Source organism: Chaetodon trifascialis, chromosome 24, assembly GCF_039877785.1.
Source record: "Chaetodon trifascialis isolate fChaTrf1 chromosome 24, fChaTrf1.hap1, whole genome shotgun sequence".
NCBI lineage: Eukaryota > Metazoa > Chordata > Actinopteri > Chaetodontiformes > Chaetodontidae > Chaetodon > Chaetodon trifascialis.
In genome coordinates this window covers 15,034,695-15,055,485 of record NC_092079.1, presented here as the reverse complement: position 1 = coordinate 15,055,485, position 20,791 = coordinate 15,034,695, and the positions used below count along the sequence as shown (strand labels likewise).

The 20,791-nt window shown below is 40.4% G+C and overlaps 1 protein-coding gene across 1 annotated transcript; it reads right to left on the bottom strand.

Moving 5' to 3' along the window:
- Nucleotides 1-11,004: 11,004 nt before the first annotated feature.
- LOC139327923 (cyclin-dependent kinase 5 activator 1-like) lies at nucleotides 11,005-19,109 on the bottom strand. Its single transcript, XM_070957952.1, has 3 exons — nucleotides 18,318-19,109; nucleotides 15,269-15,406; nucleotides 11,005-13,638 (listed from the first exon to the last, which is right to left on the bottom strand). Exons 1-3 carry the CDS (start codon nucleotides 18,762-18,764, stop codon nucleotides 13,174-13,176), a joined length of 1,050 nt encoding a protein of 349 aa, XP_070814053.1. The 5' UTR covers nucleotides 18,765-19,109; the 3' UTR covers nucleotides 11,005-13,173.
- Between the last annotated feature and the right edge of the window lie 1,682 nt (nucleotides 19,110-20,791).

The window sequence follows — 20,791 nt, the reverse complement described above, 5'->3', positions numbered from 1 at the left end:
CTACATATTTCAGAGATGAGGACAATACGGAAGAGACCGTATTGCCACCGTTTGTAGCACCATTGAAATGGAACCCACCAGAACATAAAGTACCGGAAGATGTTCAGTTATTGATCGCCAAAGATGGTGAGGATTTCAGAAGGAGTTTTAAGGTTTATTAAGAGAAACCAAATTTGTCACAAGAAGAGGTCAAAGCATTGAAGGACCTAAGGAAGGACAGGACTATAGTTATTAAACCTGCTGATAAGGGGAGTGCGGTGGTCATTATGGGTCGAGACCAATATATTTTTGAGGTTCAGCGCCAATTAAATGATAAAACTTATTACAGGAAGTTGAAAGGGCCAATTTATTTGAAAACAATACCATTAGTTCATTTCATTGTGGACAATGAACAATCCCCTGCTTGTTCCGGTACGTCATAGTGACGCTAATTCCAGCGGCTATGTTTAAAATTTGAACCTAACGTTCATTCATTCTCTAGCCAGCACTTGCCGCGAACACACGCAGGTCTTAGAGAGCGTTAACACTCGCATTTTTCGTTTGATTTTGAACGAGCTTGCCTGATGAAGGTCTAGAATTTGACCGAAACGTCGTTTTGCTTGTTCACATAATTTTAATAAATACCGAGTGTTAACCGAAGAAGTTTTTGTTCTCTATTTCACTCGAGTACCAGCTTTTGACCATAAGTTTGCGGCACTTTAGCCTTATTAGTACACACTCTACATGGATTTCTTCGACACTGAGGACGACTGGACAACAGTCCGGTACCGCAGAGGCCGTCTCCAGCGCCATGACCAGCAGCGGTGGCAGCCAGACCGCCGACTGCAGCGAGACCACAGCGACCCTCGCCGAGACTGGCAGCTCCCTCCGGTGAGACCAACCTACGCCTCGGTCACGAGAGGCTATCCACAGCCCCGCTACGACGATTCTGCCTACGGTGAGAGACGCTGGGGACCTCCACCTCGCCGTCTACCGGACAACCTTCCAACGGCGCCGTGCTTCCAGACGCACAGCAACAGGTACAACTCGGGCTACCAGCGGGGTTCTAACCGCCAGCAGGCTAACCAGCACCTGTACAACCGCCATAACAACGCAGATAATTATCGACCGCAGCGCAGCTGGCAGCAGCGGCCCCCCCGCAGAGCCGCTAACGCGCAGGGAGCACCGGCTCAAAACAAAGTCCAGTCCCAAGACCCAGATTTCTCAGCTAAGGTGCGCATTCTCCACAGGCTCATTAAGTCTGTGCACCATTTTATTAATGTGTCGGGGGATGAGCCACCCCCCATCATCAAGAAGACCACAGCTAATTTGGCGAACTTTATTAAACCGGCGTCCCCGAATGACGACACGCGCATGAAGCTTGAGGGGAACGCCAAGAACTGGGAGTTTTCTGCACTCCTCATTCTGCGCGACCATTACCAAAGTAATGCGGATGAGTGTTTCCAGGCTTTGGCAGCCTTTCCCGACGATGATTGGCGTGGTCCCCTTGAAATCGCCAAGACCTGGGCGAGGAGAAATCTTGGCCGCAGGCTGAAGCCTGAGACGCTGCAGCAGGTGGAAGCCCACCTCACGGCCTTCGACGTCTAACAATGGACAGTAGTCTGGAAAGTCCAGCTCGGGACTTCTGTGAGTTTTTATTATGCACACAGACAGGACAAGCAAACACATATTCCCAGGCATCCCTCTCTAGCCCAGGCCACCAAAAACTTCTCCTGACTAATAGTAAAGTGCAATTGGTACCTGGATGGCAATCGAATCAGAATGTCTGATCCCAATCCTAAACCCTCACTAGCAAGTCGATGGAGTTCTCCATCTCTCTGTTTGTGGATCTGGAGGACCACGGTTTGTTCTACAATACATATCTGGACAGAATTCTCATTCAGTAAAAAACACGGAGTCCCTGCAGAGCTCCACTCCCACATAACAGAAAGTGGAGGAGGCATGACATGACAGCCTGGACACCCACTCATCTCCCCTCACCGTTTCCACTTTACCGATTGCACAGGGGATTGTTTATGAATAGAGTGTTTGACTTCTCCTAAAAAAAGACACTAACAATTGATCAGAAACGCTTCTGCTTTCTTCAGTTCCTTCTCTGCCTTTGCTTTCTGCAATCTGCCTGCCTCCTGCAGCTTCACTGTTGCCTATTCAAAGCTGCCTGTTGCTTGTGTTAGAAACACACTGAGATCGCTCTGTTTTGGTGGAGCACTTTCAGATCCTCAAAACATTCCCTCATTTGCATTTTCCTAACCCAATCTACAAATCTACCCATTCTTTTCTCTTCTTCCGCTTTCAGAACTTTTTTCTGCCATCTCCCCACTGTTTCAAATAATACCGATGCCAAGGAGCCAGGTTTGCACTCCTTCAACTTATCAATAACTTTATGTGACATCTTTAAATATTTATACACGTGTTAATCAGAGAGGGTGAATGGCGCAGTGCCCGAGTGAGGACCCGATCAAGAAGCTTCTACACGGTGTCTAGTACTCTGTGCGCTTGATCGCTGGGGGTTCTCCCAGTCTATTCACTCGTTTTAATCCACCAACCTCTGCAACACCCTAACTGAAAATCCCCTCTAAGCTATTCCAATGCCCCCCTTTACAGAACTGCTTGAGATCTGTGTCAGTGCAGGAATTCTCGATCAGTCTCAACTGCTCGATACACTACATTTACACAGCAAAAATATCAATCAAGCAGGAAACCACCCCACACATGTATGAAAAATAAACATATCCCTTTGTCCTCAAAAAGATTTTATCTCTACAATTTATCGGGATAATTAACGCTCCTGACCAAGAAGTCTTCACGTAACGTGGCATCATCTTACACAACATCAGTACAATCACTATTCTCCCTGCATGAGGCTTTCCCAGAATCAAAAGGCCTTCAGTAATTTAAAATACAATGTGTCTTTTTATTCTAGCCAATTTAAATAACACTAGGACAGTTATTCGCTTTTTACCATACTTTTATCAAGACAATAATCTTGTTCAGAAAATTTCTTTTGGGATGGCCAATGTGCAGACATTTCAAGTAGAAAAAGGTTTTCTGCTTACCTTTTCTGTCAGGCACACCTACAACTGTCTGAAGAACAGTCTCATCCCACCAACTTCAGCAGTCATCAATCAGACAAGATCTCGCAGTCAACCAATCTAGGTCACCACACCAAATTTGTTAGCCAAATTCTTTTGTTGGAAGCCCTAGAACAAAACAGGAGAAATCTTTAGTTCACAGGTGTAGAATTTATTCAGGTCACAGGTAAAGTAAGGCAGCGCTGGGCTCGAAATGACGGAGCTCTCACAGGATCTCAGTCACAATGAGCCCAGACTTCCAGGTGAATTCACATTTTGTCTTCTTGGGTTGGGGCCTGCCCCGTACAGAGGTTGGACTTACATGCAATCACTCATTGGCCAATTATTTCTAACGTTAACAGGCCAACCACAGTTTACGTGAACTAACTGAAATATAATACAAAAGATATGTGTGTGTTGGCTTCAAGGCATGTATCTAATGAGACTTGACCTTGACGGATTAGAGACGATTCTGTGGGCACATCTGGTTTCCATCTTATTAAGTAAAATGCCAAAGTGTTCAAACTAAGGAGTATGAATTGCATATTCACAAGTACAGAGTCAAATGATTTGCAGGTTACATAAGGACAGAAGAGATACATGAATACAAAAAAAGGAAATAATTCACATTGAGTAAAATGGAAACTAACTATAACACTGTTCAGAGCTAAAGAAATACATGCTTCAACATGTATATTCATACAACTTCTCCAATAAAATATCATGGTCAACTGAATCAAAACCTTTTGAAAGGTCTGTGAAAATACTTAAGTTAAATTTTTTTTTTTTTTTTTTTTTTTTTTTTTTTGTGCAGAGGTAACTTTATCAATTAAGTTAATCAGAGCCATATAAGTGGATTGATTTTTCCAAAAACCATACTGGTGTCTATAAATACTTAAATCAGACTCTACACAGTAAAATACGGAGAGTAATTTTTCCAGAGTTACTACGATTTTCCTCTACAATAGTCTTTTTTAATCAGTTTTGATTCCAATTATTACCAGCAGCCACTAGAGTAGGAGTAAAAATTCAGATTCAATTCTATTGGAGTAATACAGCAGACCCGCACCCACTCCTTAAAGCTTCATTTCTGCCACCATTACAAGTCTCTCACACAACCTGGAGGAGCCGCCTGTCTGAGAAAGGACGACATCTTTCACAGGACTTGTCTTAACTTTCTTTGGTGGAAAATGCCAGGCAAGTTTACTATTATTGGCTTACTTAATGTGTGTCAGGTTAAGTAAAATGACAACTAATAACCGTTGTGGTGAAGACTGAACGTACTGCAGACTGTAGGTCAAAGACAGACGCTATCGTGAGTCTGATGCTAACGTTTGCTTCTGTGTATTTGACGTTGTCAGCCACTTGCATTCATCATTTACGAATTTAAGGCAAGGTATCTGCATGAAATTATCTGCCGAGCAATAACATTAATTTGGGGGGGTTAAGAGATATATCTGCTAAATTGTTCTAATTTTGATGATTTCAAATCATTTTTTACTCACCTGTCCACACCTTATGGAACTATAGTCAGCCCAGTTAAATGTAATGTGAGGTTTGTGCATTCCTCTTGTCATTAAAAAAATATATATAAAAAAAATATATATATACATATATATATATTTTGTAGTATTGATGGGTTTTCATCTTAATCAAGTAACGTTCACAATGTTAACCATGCCCATGAAATGTTACATGTTTGAGAAACTGGCTGAGCTCCACTGCAAGCAGATCCTTTGCAAGTTCCACTGGACACACTGAGGCAGACTCCGATGAAAACATAATATTACAACGCAGTCCTGCTACAACAAAGATAGTGGAGGATACTCGTCTAGCTCATGTACGCTCTGCAGGTTGCTTTACGTCCTTTCAGAAAGTTTTACACAACTGCCAAAATTCTAGATGTTGTGACAAATAACAGATGAATTAAAATTGTGAAATGATGAACTTGAAAATATATCTTTTGAACTGTGACTTTTGTGATCAGTTGTTTCATTGTTTCTATTGTGTTTTAGTGTCTTACTTTTCTTATTATTACTCCTGCTTAGATGGTTGAAGAAATTCTGAAGAACAAACCTAAAAAGAGAGGATCATGAACGAGTATGCTCAGACAAAAAGGCGAACAGACAGCAGACGACGTGACATGGTGAAAATATTGGTTGCGCATATGACAAGTGAACATGGCTATGTTGTAATAATAATTACGTACTTTCACACCTGATATAAACCTTTGGCTCGACCTGTACAGCACAACACTCTTATGCTGAATGTGCCATTAACATATGGATGCTTTAGTTTGGATCTCATACAGTAAAGTGTTTGTGTGTCTGTCTGGTTAGCACAAGTCCTTCAAGGTGTGTCAAAGAGGACTATGCAAAGGGCATAATTTTCTTATTCCCATACCTGGCTGATCCTAGGGACAAGTCTGGCTATGTAAGTACATTAAAAGCAAAGTCTAATCTATTTATGGCTCACTTTGAACTTTTCTCTGTCATCTCTCCTTACCTCATCGCTGATTTTATAGTCAGTAAAGAGCAGCATGGTAAAAAAGAACAAAAAAAAACTATATATACATATATATAACATTAATGACACTCGGTGATTGGGTCACGTGGTGTTGGTGGTGATAAGGATTCATAATATCAGCTGTTCACGGTCTTAGGCGAGTTGGTAGTAAGTGGGTGATGGGGGAAAGCCTACTTTTGCTGACCACTTACACCTTGTGCTTTGCACTCTCGCTTTTGCCTTGCAATTGTGTTCGTCATACCCTTTTAATATCGTGATGCTGCTTGTGGACCACCTGCTTTAGCGTATGAAACTTGAAGATGAATTTTTGATATGGAATAAAGAAACCCTTGCTTGAAACTTGGATCAGACTACTCCTTGAATGAAGCTCTTCCTGCAATTTCCCCTATTCAGCTGCTCAGCGACCAGAGATTTAGTGAGACAGTCGCCACATTACTATTGGTTACATGTGAGCTACCAACAGTATGTTTTGATGAGCATTTCAATGCGTTTAAAGTTTTAGGTACAACAGATGGACCTCATGTAGAGCTTTTGTGTCGCAAAGCATTTGATGCACAGATGTCATACAGTCATGATGATTCAAGTTTGTTTATTGTCCATTACTGTTTCCTGTGATCAAATAAGTGTGCACAGTAAGCTCTTTAAAGACCATGTGTTGGATTGCATTTTTATTTTTATTCACATGTATTCCTGTTTATTTTTAAAACAGAGGCCAAAATTGTATTTTTGATTGTACGGAGGCCACAGTTTTATTTTCTTAAAATTATATTTGCAAAAGAAAAAGTTTTGCAAGATGTTTTGATATACTGCACATTTTAGTCATTTTAAGAATAAAATGTACTTGGTTAACTCCTGATTTATTGACCAAGAGTTTTAATAACCATCAGTGCATTATGGTGATGAGTAAAATGCAATCTTACTTTGTCAGACTATTCTATATTGAGGGAAGTACTGCTCAATATAAGTTGAAAACTAATTCTGTGTAGAGTTAAATACATTCTGTATTTAGTAAAATAAAACTCAGCGTAATTTTTTTACTAAGTAAAATACATTATGTACTTAGCAAAATAAAACTTGGTTTGAGTGAAATTCAATTCTATATAGAGTAAAATACATTCTGTATTGAGCAGAATACAACTCACTGTTGAGTAAAAATGGGGTAGGGTTGTTTCCATTTTATACTTCATAAATTATCATTGTGCAGAGTAAAATATAAACATGAATGGAGTAGAAATTGCTGTGAAAATTTTTTACTCTGCCAACAGAGTCATTTTCACTCTATTTAGACTGGGACAAAATATCTTTTTTAGCGTAAAATTTTATTCAATTTGAGTAAAATTTACTCAATTTATACAAATTTTCCTTTGCAAATTTTACTGTGTAGATGAAAAACAATCCTTTTGTATATGATTTATTCTACTATTTTTGTAAAACATGGCAAAATAGATATCAGTCTATAGTTATTTTAACAACATGGGTCATCTGATTTAAACACAGAAAAAACTTTAGCAACTTTCGAGTCCTCTAGCAAAATGCCTGTTTTCAAAGACAAAGAAAAGATGTAAGTGGCCGCAATATCAACTGTTACACCTGTTTAACAAGGAATGCAGAAATATTCTTATGACCAGCTGGAGATGCTTTTAATTCATCAATTTTGTCACTTGTTTCTTGGATATCAGGGGACTTAAAAGAAAAGATAATAGGAACCCTAACCCATTTTTTGGAATAAAGTAAAGTGAATTTCCATGACAAGCAGAAATTTTGTTAGCTAATTCATAACCAATATTAACAAAAAGAAATCATTACATTTCAGCCATATCAAATGGATTATTGAGAGAATGTTTGCCATCCAGAATACTAAAGGTAGCTCTGGGGTAGTCTTTCCTATTGGGTTAGGGTTAGTAACTGATGTATGACTTTCCATGTGGTTTTAATATCTTTTGAACAACTGTTAAACTTTTCACAGAAATACTTCTTTTTTGCAGATCTAATGGAATGAACAGATCTTTTTCTACAGGATAGTTTATTCTTTTTCCTCAACAGCTTCAGTAAATAAATTGTACACCAAGGCTTACTGAAGTCTTCACTGTATTTCTTAGTAGGACTGCTAATTGGAAAACATTCATTTAAAGTAAAACTAATAACTTTCAGAAAAATGCAGATATGCACAATCAGTATTATTTTTCTCATGTAAATTATCCCATGAGATAATGCCAAGCTCGTCTTTACATTTAGAAATATTTGACTTCTGATGATTCTGTTATATATTATTTTCTTGGTATTAAAGTATTAACCTTGAGTGGAAAGTACTGGAATATCAGGAAATGATCTGACAAGTCTGAATGCAAGATCTCAGATTTCATTCCTTTACTCAAAGACTTGGTAAAGATGTAATCAATCAAAGCTGCAGAATGCTCTTTAACTCATGTAGATTTATGCATGAGAGGTAACAAGTAAGTACAATAAAGAATATCAGAATCAGAATAGTGAGAAAATCCCCAGTAAGGATATCTGATTTATTTTGAAAAAGATTTATATTAAAATTTCCCAAAATATAACAAAGTTTCTCCTCTTTGTTTATCAAGTCCAGACAAATGGACAAACTTTGATTGAAATCTTTGAGTCAGGTGGGCGATAAGTAACACCAACAATGACATTCTTTCCACCAGACAGCTCTACAAAAAATGATTCCACCCTCAGCCCATTCAGACTTCAGAGAGAGAGCATCCCTATTTTAAATTGATAGTCACTATGAATAAACAGAGCTACTCAACATCCAGATCTATTCTCTCTTACACAACAGACCCAATTGTGTTAAGGTCATTTAAAGATTTCTCTCGAGTCCTCTGTAAGCCATGTTTCTGATAACGCAGTAACAAAAAACTCATGTTTAAGTGAAGATAAATAATGATTGAATTCATCATGGTTACTGGAAAGACTTTTGAAATTCAGACGAAAAGTAGAGACAATATTATGAGGCATAGAAACACCTAAATCATTTAACTGGGCTTCGCTATAAAAACTACAGAAGTTAGAAACATCAAATGATGAAAAAAAGGTAGATGGCATTGGTTTCCGAGTCCTATTAGCCCAATCCAATTCTATTTTCAACTGTTTCAGTTGTAGTTTTTCACTGAAAAGTTTTCTCATGTTTCTCATTTTCTGTCTCATGGTTTGGTCCTCAGCCTTTAAGGCCTACTAGGCCCAAAGTTCAGCAGAGTAGAGCCAAAAACCTCCACAAGATACGAGTAATGTCCACAATTTTGCTGTAGAAAGTTGATTAGACTCTTCTTAAATCAGACAGTAACAGAAGTTTTAAGCTCAAAGCAGGATTCCTCAGATTTTTGTGGGATTGAACACCAACCACAAGTTCAGAGAAACACAGCGGCAGCCATCTTGAATCAGTAGTTGGACCAGTGCAACCACAACAGCTTTGTTTGAATTTGTCATTATGTGACACCACATGATTTGATTGACGCAAACAATTTCAAGGCACAATCACAACAGCAAGTACAATCAAGCAATTATAACATTGAGGCAACTCACCGATGAAGTCTCATGGTAATCCTCAGATTGATTCCACTAAAACAAAATGGTCTTGTTACATTGGTAAAGGTCCAGATGTTCCAATCCAGCAACATATTTAGTCAAAAACATGATAATAATCTAGAGAAAGCTCTGTCATTTCACATTCAATGGTAACATAACCATCTTCCGTATATTCAACATTAAAATTTCAGCAAACATGCATGTGTCAGCAGCCATCTTGGTTTCAAGATGGCTGCTGTGCTTTTAATTGGCACCTCACTTGACCAATCAGAATCTTTCATGTTATGTCCACAGACAGCAATAGCCAACAAGGGTCAAGGTTGAAAAGAAGTGCCTACCCCTTTTCTTTTTGATCGAGCCAATTGCAACTGTTTGTCCAGATGACTGACACTTTGTAGAGCCAATGAAATTCCTAAACCAAGAATATGCTGCTTCAATGCGTAATTTACAATCAAATTAAGGAAGTCAGTGCAAATGGGGATATCATACAGGGTCTGAAATGATAAATATAGTAAATGACTCAATGTCAAGATATATAGCTGAAAAATATGTATAGATATCCAGAACAGAAATGTGGATGGTCCATAAATAGACTGTCTAAATATATGAAGCGGTTATTAATTTTCTGTTGTTTTGTCTCTGAATTGTAACTCTATGAAACGAATTTTAGACTTTTCAGATTTGGAGGGAATGAAACTTCTGAATGACTAATATCAAAGTTAGCACTTAAACCTGGGTCATAGTGTCATTTTCAAACAGACTCGAGATCATCCATCCATCCATCCATTATCTATACCGCCTATCCCTTTCAGGGTTGCGGGGGGCTGGAGCCTACCCCAGCTACAATGGGCGAGAGGCGGGGTCCACCCTGAACCGGTTGCCAGCCGATTGCAGGGCCACATGTAAGGACAAACACGCATTCACACTCACACTCACACCTACGGACAATTTACAGTCATCAATTAACCTAATGAGCATTTTGGTCTGTGGGAGGAAGCCAGAGTACCCGGAGAGAACCCACACATGCACGGGAAGAACATGCAAACTTCACACAGAAAGGCCCCGCCTGACCCGGGGATCGAACCGGCAACCTTCTGGCTGTGAGGCACGCGCACTACCTGCTGCGCCACCGTGCAGCACTCGAGATCATAAGAAACATTTTTGGATAGTTTGTCACTCAACATGAGGCTGCATTCAGCACTTCCTGCTCAGTGAATCAGTGTCTCTCTTCATCTGAGAGGAGACCAAGAGACTCAAGTGAAAGAACCAAGAAGAGTGAAAGTGTGAATCACACGTTCACTTTGTCTCATCAGTGTCTCCTTTGTTCTCATCTCTAAATTTGATCTTCTTTATGTTTGTCTGTCTTTGTGTCTTGACTTTCTCTGGAGTCTTTTCACACAGTTATTCTTTGAACTCTCTCTCTCTCTCTCTCTCTCTCTCTCTCTCTCTCTCTCTCTCTCTCTCTCTGCAGCAAATTTAGACCTATCAGCAGCAAGCAGAGTTGCATCATGTGACCTCTGTCTCAGTTATTCACAAAAACCGGAGCGGTGGTGCTATGATGACTCACTGCGCACGCACGCACGCACGCACGCACACACACACACACTCAGTCAAGTCAGGTAACTCTGACACCACTGTTGGTGTAATTATGTCTTTAGTTGTAGGTCTTGTTGTGGCTACAATAGTGTTTAATGTGTTACATGACCATGTCAGAATCAATTAACATGGCGGACCTGACTGAGTGTCGTGATAATATAATGCCAGATGAGACCCAAAAATGTAAAATAAATAGACCGTGTTATACCAATTTAAACTCCAATTAACAAAACCAAACATGGAAACCTACAATGCTATTGGACACAATTTTACAAGTTAGTTTAATAACAAATCAAATACAATTCCATATGAGATCCTAAACATGCTACAGTTAGATGCTATTCTATTCATACCACCAATGTATACAATGTAATCATGCACTGCCTTGAATCCTACCAGCATGTGCCTGATAGCTTTATTAGACAATATAGGCTGGAATTAGATGGATGTCATGTCATATTGTAATGTGCATAACACAAAACACAGAATTCAGAGGTCAATGCATTTTTTTTTTTTTTTGGTCTTTTAAACATAGTTTCACTTCCTTACAAGAAAACTTGACTCTAATCTAAAGTTAAGTCACATCTGGTAGCTACTTCCCACATCCCTAGCAGCCTGCACGTTATCTGGAGCCCTGAGTTTTCTAGGTAGTAATGCATAGTAAAATACATACTTCCTTGATGCCCTACCCCCATACCAGTTAAATCATCAGAACATTTAGTAAAATCAGGCTATGGAAGCTGCATCTTTATTTCCCACTGTTAGACACTGGTTAGACTTTTTCGAGGGTAATTTGCAGCGCCTTCCAACAGAACTGTAGCCTACTGCAAACAAAATTCAAATCACATATTTGCTTCTTGAGACTCACTTTCTTCGGCTGGTCAGATAATCTTTTATTAGGTTTAAAAAGGGGATGTGGGGTACAGGAATCAGGTGAGTACAGCTCAAGGTACAGATATGTGTCCTGATGAACACCTATAATAAACTCTGATGAACCCAATAATTTATGTATTACTGTGGCTATTAATTACTACTTACAAACTCAAGATAACGTGTAGGCTGCGAGGGACATGGGAAGTAGCAAATAGACGTGTCTTGACTTTAGTTTACAGTAAAGTTAGAAAATGAAACCATGTTTAATAAAAGTCAAATACTGTAAATGTATTGTCCTCTGAGCTCTCACTGTTTTGTCTGAAGGCTATGCTAATAAAACCGGACATTACATCTATCTACTCACAGCCTGTATTCATTAAGGTATCAGGCCCTTGTTGGTCAGCGTAAATGCAGTGTTTAATTACAGTATGATTTGGTAGTAAGGGATAGGAGAAGAATAATAGAAGAAGAATAGAAGAATAGTGCAGCATATTTTGGATCTGTTGAGGTATTGTATTTAGCTTCTATTCACCATCATTTCTAACCCCACCAGTCATAACCACAACGGCAGCCACAGAATGGATTTTGTAGTTATTGAAAACTTAAAAAACAACTTTCACAGAAATTACACATTTCAAAATACTTTTTCTACCATAAAAGAGACCTCAAAAACAGTTTGGGGTCTTAACTCCACTTGGAAGAAATAGAACAGAACAGAATAGAAGACAATTCAAGACAGTAGACTGAATCAGTTGACACCGAAGAGAGGAAATAAGAGCCAGCACACACTCCGGTGACTCGTGTTGTTTATATCAGTGGTTTGATTTCTATATAAAACAGTTGGCACAGTTCAGTTTACCTGACTGGTTTTACATTCAGCCTTCAGACAAGAAAACAGGAGACAGAAAACATCAAACTGATCACCAGGTCACATGACCTGCTGTTTTTATCGTGGCTGCTCTGAGTGTGTGATCAAAATTCCAATCAGTCATTCAAGTGCAGCTGCCAAACTACATTTCCCACAATGCATCCATAATAACAGCCAGATTAAAACTGTGTATGTGTCATAGAGGGTAACAGTGATTAAACCTGCAGGGTTTCACACCATTACATCATCAGGATGGACACTGATGGCATTTTGAAAGACTAATTTCACTCCTTTTCCTGGATGGCTTCTGTCCCCCTTGCTCATGTAATAATAAATAAAAACTTTCCTGCAGCACTGACACATTCAGCTTTCTTCAGCTATGCAACAAAACAAAATGAGGCTGGAGATCGTATTTGAGTTTGATGGTACAATCACAGGATACTGTTGGTTTTGATTGACAGCATGCAGTTAAAGTGAGCTAGTGGTTCAAGTTTCAGTCATTTTTAAGCAGAACATCAAAGGTCACAATCAGCGCGACAGTTCCTCAGACATCTGGCTGATCATCAGTTGCCATAGTAATGGAGTTAACAGCCGGTTTACATTCAGACCTCAGTGGGTCGATGGCTGCTGGACAAGTCTCACTAACAAATACTGTGGTTTCCTCGCTCTCTTTTCATTTTTTCAGCTCTCTTAACGGTCCAGATCAATCCTGTTTGCTCCGTTGTTCTCTTTCTCCTCCTCTTTCGCTCTCTCGCTCTCCTGCTTCTTGTTAATTTTCTGTCTCTCCTCCTCCTCTCTCTCCCTTTCTTTCTCCTTCTCTTTGTCCTGTCTCTCCCTCTCCCTTGCTCCTCCCTGGCTCTTCAGGTCCTGAAACACTTTGGTGAAGAAGTGTGGGTCGGCATTGATTCGCAGCATGTCAGCACTCAGCCGGTCAATCAGCTCCAGCGTTCGCTCCCAGAATGCATCACGGCTGGACTCCACCAGGAAAGGTTTGAGGGGGTATGAGATCTCATTGCCCAGGTAGGAGTAGCTCAGGTACAGACAGGTGAGGAAGGTGGTGTGAAGCTCCCGCTCTGAAGACGTATCCTCATCCACTGCCTCCCTGCACAGCAGGTACACAAAGACCAGACTGGCAGGACTGATAAAGCACTGGTCCTGCAAGGGGACAAGACAAGTAGTTGTGCCACAGAGAGGAGAGTACCAGTACTACAAACACAAGACACAAGAATAGCGCTGACAATGACAAACACTACAGGGCAGAAAAGCGAATACAGGTACTGTGAATTATGTCTTACATTTATTTATATTATTTTTCCAGAAGTGTTTGTCCAAAGTGGCAAACAATACACTTAAACTTAAATAAAAAAAAAAAAAAAAAGAGTTTTAAAAGAAAACAAAAGTATAAAAGTTTGGGCACCCCAACAGATTTCAGATCTCAAATAATGTTTAGCACATTCTCTGACCTTCATTAGCTTGTTAGGTCTATGGCTTGTTCATGGTCATTGTTGGAAAGGCCATGTGATGCAAATTTCACAGCTTAATAAATACTCTGACTCCTCAAACCCTGTTCCAACAGTTAGCAGCCATGGGCTCTTCCAAGTAGCTGCCTGCACTCTAAAAAATAACATGATTGAGGCTCACAAAGCAGGAGAAGGGTTAAAAAAAAAAAATCAAAGTGTGTTCAGGTAGTTGTCCCCTCATTTTATAATATCATGAAAAAATGTTAGTTAACTGGAACAGTGGAGGTCAAGCTGAGGTCTGGAAGACCAAGAAAACTTTCAGAGAGAACTGCTCATAGGATTGTTAGAAAGACAAATCAAAGCCCTGTTTGACTGTAAAGATGTTCATGACGACTCAGCAAACTCTGGGGAGGTGGCCCTCTGTTCTACTGTGCAGCATTATCTGCAGAAATATGGCCTTGGACCATGAAGGAGTCATCAGAAGAAAACTTTCCTTCCTCCTCACCACAAAATTCATCTTCAGAAGTTTTCAAAGGAACATCGAAATTAGCCTGAAGCAGTTTGGGAACAAGTCCTGTGGACTGACGATGTTAACATGGGGAAAATAGGTACAGAATTTTGGGGGGGGGGGGGGGGCACCTCTCCAACTGTGAAGCATAGGCGTGGAGGGATCATGCTGTGGGCTTGTGTTGCAGCCGGTGGATGGGCAACATTTTACTATTAGACAGAAGAATGAGTTCAATTAAATAACAAGAAATTCTGTAATCAAGCATCACAGTGTCTATAAAAAAGATGCATCCTGAAAACAGGATGGCTTCTACAACAGGATAAAGACCCTAAACACACCTCAAAATCCACACTGGACTATCAGATTTACAGTCACAGTTTTGCAGTGGCCCTCACAGTCCCTGACCTTAATATAATCAATAATCTGTACGTAGCCCTCAAAAGAGCAGAACATGCGAGACAGCCCAAAAATCTCACAGAACTGGATTTCAGTGTGGTTTTCAGTGTGCACTGGAAAATGAACTTGACTCTCCAGTCTTGACTTGGTGCTCATTGAAGCATGGTGAGACCAGAAGTATCATCCACGCATTCAGGAGGAGTTAAGTGTCCAACAGACTAGCTGAAGAGGCCTGAAGACTAGGTGCACAGGTCTAGGCACTAGCTGCAGAGGTCAGTGGACTGGTTGCAGAGGTCCCTGAACAAGCTGCAGGGATCTTCAGATGAGTTGCAGAGGTGTGGGGATGAGTGTCACAGGTCTTTTTGCTGTTGAGTGTTTTCCTAAGTGCTGACAGTTAATACACATATACACAAATACTGACCTGCCAACCCTGAACCAGCAGTGCTCTGTCCACATTTCTGAACCACAGAACGATCTGATTGGACGACAGCTCCTTCAGTTTGACGCAACGACGACACAGAAAGTCAGAAAGACAACGAAGGAGCTCACCTGTAGATGCCTGCAGAGGACACAAGGAGAGAGAACAGTTCTAACATTGCTGTTATAGAAAATACAACATTTAAACAAAAAAAAAGCATGACGTTTGGTGATTTTTGTGTGCAGTCAGACAATCATACAGTTTGGTTGCTGGACTTTGGCAAAAGAAATGTGAACTGAAGGAGCACAAACTTTAAATGTTTCACCAACACAGACAAAAAAAAAGAAATATTATTATAAACAAACTGAAACAATTTTTGAAATCACTGTTGTATTTAAACTGTTAAAATATTGAAAACTAACAAATTGTCATGTGAAATTTCAATGTCAACCATCTGCACTGGAACAAATCATTCTTTGATTTTAATTTTTTTGATTCAGTATTAATGAAAGTACCAGTGATTTTGTATGTAGAATACTATCCATCCATAAAAATGCATCATATTCAAGAAAACTATTGCTTTGTATCTGTGTTTAATGTTACCTGGCTTTTCCACCATCTTCCCCTAAAAAAACAACTGGTTTTGGATTTCGGAACTCGGATTATCTGCTTCTGGATACATTCTGGCTTTGATCAACACCTGGACTGCGACAACAATTTGAGAACACGGACTTAAGTGAATGACATTGTGGAGTATGAAAGCTAGCTTTGCCTGGATAGTCTAGTCAGGATTTGGGATTTTGGGGTTCAGTGTCCTGCCCATGACTTTCTGTCAGGTCTATGCATCTCCAGTTCAGAGCTTTATGAAACACACGGAAGTCCAGTCAAACCTCTGAGGAAATGAGTGTGCTAACATTCCATACATAAGTACTTATTCCTGTTACTTACTAAAATTGAAGGATGTGTTGGTATAAACAGTGAACAAGAAAAATATCTCAATGAAATGTTGAGAGTATACATGGTATGTTGTGAATGGAGTGACTGTGGAGATTACCTGGACTAAGGTGACATTCCTGACCTGTTATTATCCCAGAATGCCTCTGAGTGGCTGAGACAATATTACAGACTGCGTTCTGCTTGTCTGTCTTTTAAATATTATCATAATTTGTAGAAACATGCAACATTAGACACCCTGGCTCCTTTTGAGCAATTTACGCCCTTTTTGTCTGAGTTTTCTTGTATTGTGTATGTACCTTGTGTGTTATATACAGTGCTTAACAAAATTGTTAGACCACTTGTCATAAAATGAGAAAACAAAAACTTGTTTAAAAGTAAAAGTGTTATTGTTATAACACTTGTTATTTGGCAAATAACAAACTGAAATGACTAAATAGTCCTTTTTCACACATAATAACCCAAAAACTTAATATTTTGTATGGCCTACTTTGGCCTTGATAACAGCTTGCATTCCTGCTGGCATTGTTTTTACATGCTTTTCGATTTCCATTTTGTTATTGAGTTCCACATAGTTTCTAGCTGTTCCCACAGACTTGCTTCAGATCAAAATTTTGTGCGATCAATCTTTGAATCTACTAAATCCCAAATTTGTTCAATAGGATTCAAATCCGGACTTTGACTTGGCCAGTCAATCAGTTCCAGTACTCCAGATTCCTTTTTCTTGGTCACATAGTCTCTGCACAGCTGTGAAGTATGCTTGGGGTCATTGTCGTGTTGGTGTATGAACCCACGCCCAATCACATTCAGTCCAGAAGGGATCCCATGATGCACTAAGAGTGCAATGCATCTGGGGCGTTTGTGGATGTTTCCAGGCATCGATAATGGCTTCTTAGCAGCTTTTCTTCCCTTTAAGCCTTGTTCCGTCAGTTGTCTGCTTATGGTCATTCTGGAGACTTTCTCAGACTCTGATCTAGAAGCATTCATCTCTGTCTGAAGTTCAGCAGTGGTCTTCCTTCTGTCTCTAGTACTTAAAATCTTGAGCTGTCTGGCATCTGCTTCCATTAACTTTCGTTTCCTGCCTCTTCTTTGGCACATTTTGTAAGTACCAGTCTTGGCAGTTGACTCCAAATCGTACTTGACCACACTGTGAGAACATTTCATGACCTTCCCAGTTTGTCTCAGAGACCATCCAGCATCATGAACGCAGACTCTTTCATTTTCAGTGAGTTCTCCACATTTTACCATTTTGAACAGGAATGAGGAATTTCAAACTGAATTCACTCTTTTATACCCAAATTTGAGCCGACTCACTGGGCTTCTCTGAGAAGTCAGAAATTAAACAAGCATAATATTCAACTACTAAAACTAATAACTGTAATTTGACATATTAATCAAGAAATAATAATGTGCTTTACTATTTTTTCAATTTTTGTAAATCGGTAAATTTGAAAATTCATGGATAACAATGATAATTATATTTTAGCATTAAAAATATCATTTTGGTTAAAGAGTTTTAACATATTGCTGTATTAAACACTACAGAAACATAAAAAAAGATTTTGGTAATCACCAATGCTGTTAATTTAGGGCAGGTGTGGCATAAACCTTACTTTGGGTGGTGGTCGAATAAATTTGTTACGCACTGTATAAATAAATTAATTAATTAATTAATTAATAGTAGGCCTGTATGCATTTAGTTCCAGGCGACCTTGAAAAACGGAGGTTGCCCTCAATGTTGCTTCCCTGTTTTAAATAAAGAACATGATGATGATGATGATGATGATGATGATGATGATGATGATGATGAAAAACCTTCATGTAATGGTAAAGGGTTTAAGTCATTTATTTTATTTTATTTTATTTTGTTTTTTTTTTTTAGCTAGTTCTATTTCAGCAGCTTCCTTTCTGTATCTGTGAATGCACATAAATTATGTGAATAAAATCCTAATAAACAGACGTCACCGACTCTGATGTCACTCATGATGACATTAATTTTTATAAGAATATTTTTTATGTTCAAACATTTTACAGGTGTTATCTTTAATTTACTGAATCAACCCACGTGCTTCACACACGCGCACACGCACACACCGACCTGCACCACCACCCTGCGCGGTGAGATGATGAGCTCCGGCCTGCCCTGGTTCTGGTTCTGGTTCTGGTTCTGGGTGTGTTCCGGCACTGTGGGAACAGGTACCGGAATGGGTCCGTGTCTGTGTCCGGCTTTCAGCGCTCTGTGGCGACCGTCGGTGGCTGCCTGGTCCTGCTGCACGTGCCCGGGCTCGGACACCACGGGCTTCACCTTCTTCCCGCCCTTCCTCTTGGCTCGCGCGGCCACGAGGCGTTTCTTCCAGCTGAGCGCGTGAAGCAGCACCGGATGCCGCTGCTGCTGCTGCTTCTTCTTCTTCTTCTTCTTCCCGTCCTTCTCCTCTTCCTCCCCGCTGGGCTCCAGCGGCTTATGGACCGCGAGCTCCGCGAGCTTCTCCGACCCACGAGCCGCAGCTTTCCGCGAGCCTGGAGACAGAGACAGCACCGTTCCCATGACGACAACCGGATCGACCGGCGCGAGCCTCTATGCAGCAGCGGAGGAGGACGTGTCCGTCCGTCTGTCTGTCTGCCTGTCTCTCTGTCCGTCCGTCCGTCCGTCTGTCCGTCTGTCCGTCTGTCTGTCTGTCTGTCTGTCCGGTCAGACCGTTAAAACATTATAAACAAAAATGTGTGAGGAAGACAAAACGGTGATCTGCCTGCACCTTCATCACTCCTCCACCCTCTGTCCTCCTGCTCGTCTGTCCTCCGGATGGGTCAGTCTCGGTGTGTGCCCCCCCCCCCCCCCCCCATTCCCCACCTGTCTGTCTGTGTACCTGTCTCTCTCTCTCTCTCTCTCTGTGACGCAGCCTGGTGGAGGGGGCGGGGCTCCTGCAGAGACTCTGTCCGCGGTGCTGAAATGGTTTAAAGCTGCAGTGAAGAAGATGAAATGATTATTGGGGCTGTCAAACTCACACATTAGGTCTGATGAATGAATTACAGAAAAAACATGTGATCACACTCACACACTCACACTCACTCTCGCCCTTTGACCCCAGCGAACACACCAACATCTGGAATATCTGTTGACATGATGGAGGCAGAGCTCAGTGAAAGGTCGTCGTCCCTGTCGCACCATCACAGCACGTCGAGCCTCAACCATGAGCTCAACACAAAGCTCGCAGCCCCCGATGCTCCCTGAACAACATCAGCAAGCCTCCCACAGGAGTCCAGACGCAGGCTGAGAGGTCCACCTGTGACAGGTGATAGATGCTATTCTTTTAGATGAATCAGGAAACACGTCAGTCATTAATCAGGTGACAGCTCTAACTGTTCCAACTGCTCACTTCTACCACATGTACACAGATACAATCTTTTTATTTCATGCATTTTTTCTAGTGCTGTCAAAAATATTACGGTTAGGGTTAGGGGTTAAAATTAAAATTGATTTGCGTTAACACGTGAACGCAAATCAATTTTAACGCCGTCATTTTTTTATCGTGAGATTAACGCTCTTTGTGACCAGGTGAACTTGCAGTTTTTTATAAGCTGTGGCCACTGCTAGTAACGTTAGAAAAACCACAGGATCAGATTGTAAACCAGAAACAAAACAACAGGAACGCCCCATGCACGTGTTTGGTCTCGCCTGCTTGGTAGCTGTAAAAGTGTCAGCTACCAGTTTGTGTGGATGTCAAGTGCGAAACGCTGAAATGGATGCAAACTAGATTCTGAATGGAAAGTTTAGTTTTCAAAAAGCTGCCAGATGGGTCGACTGACAAGACCAAAGTTATCTGTGTGTTGTCGGTGTGAACTGAGTTATCACAGTAGCACATCCAGTCTGAAATAGGATTTGATGGCCAAACACACGGCGAATGCGAATTCTCCGCCGCCTCCTCGTCAAAACCAGGCGACAATGGACGGCTTTCCACAGAGGATGTGGATGCTGGTATGTTCAAAGGAAACTTAAGAAAGGAAAGTTTCAGCCGTGGTTGAACTGCACTATAGTCTGAGTCCTAGTTTACAATGATGTGACCTTTGTGACTTTGTCTTGTATCAGCCTGTTTTGATCCCTTAGAAAAGGCTGCTGAAGGGCTTTTTTGTAACCAAGTATTTATTTTTTTGTCATCTGTTTATTGACAGTGTTAAACTGTGTGAGATTTGATTCATTCAAATGTGAATGTTAGTGTGAGATATAACACTACATGTTCTTGTTTTCACCTATCCACTTTTCCATGTTGATAAGAGCATTAAAATGATAATTAATGGGACATTTAGAATAGATAAAAATGTGCGATTAATTTGTGATTAATCTTGAGTTAACTATGACATTCACGAGATTAATCGCGATTAAATATTTTAATCAATTGACAGCACTAGTTTTTTCCTTTGTCAAAACTTAGCACCTACATTACCCACAACCCAACTCTTCCTGTGACAGTTGTGTGGAGATTAGGATGTGTTTATTCACTGTGTTTATCTCTTTTTTCAAAATTTCAAAATCAAAATAAACTTTATTGACACAAACAAAGAGTCCGACTCCTTAGT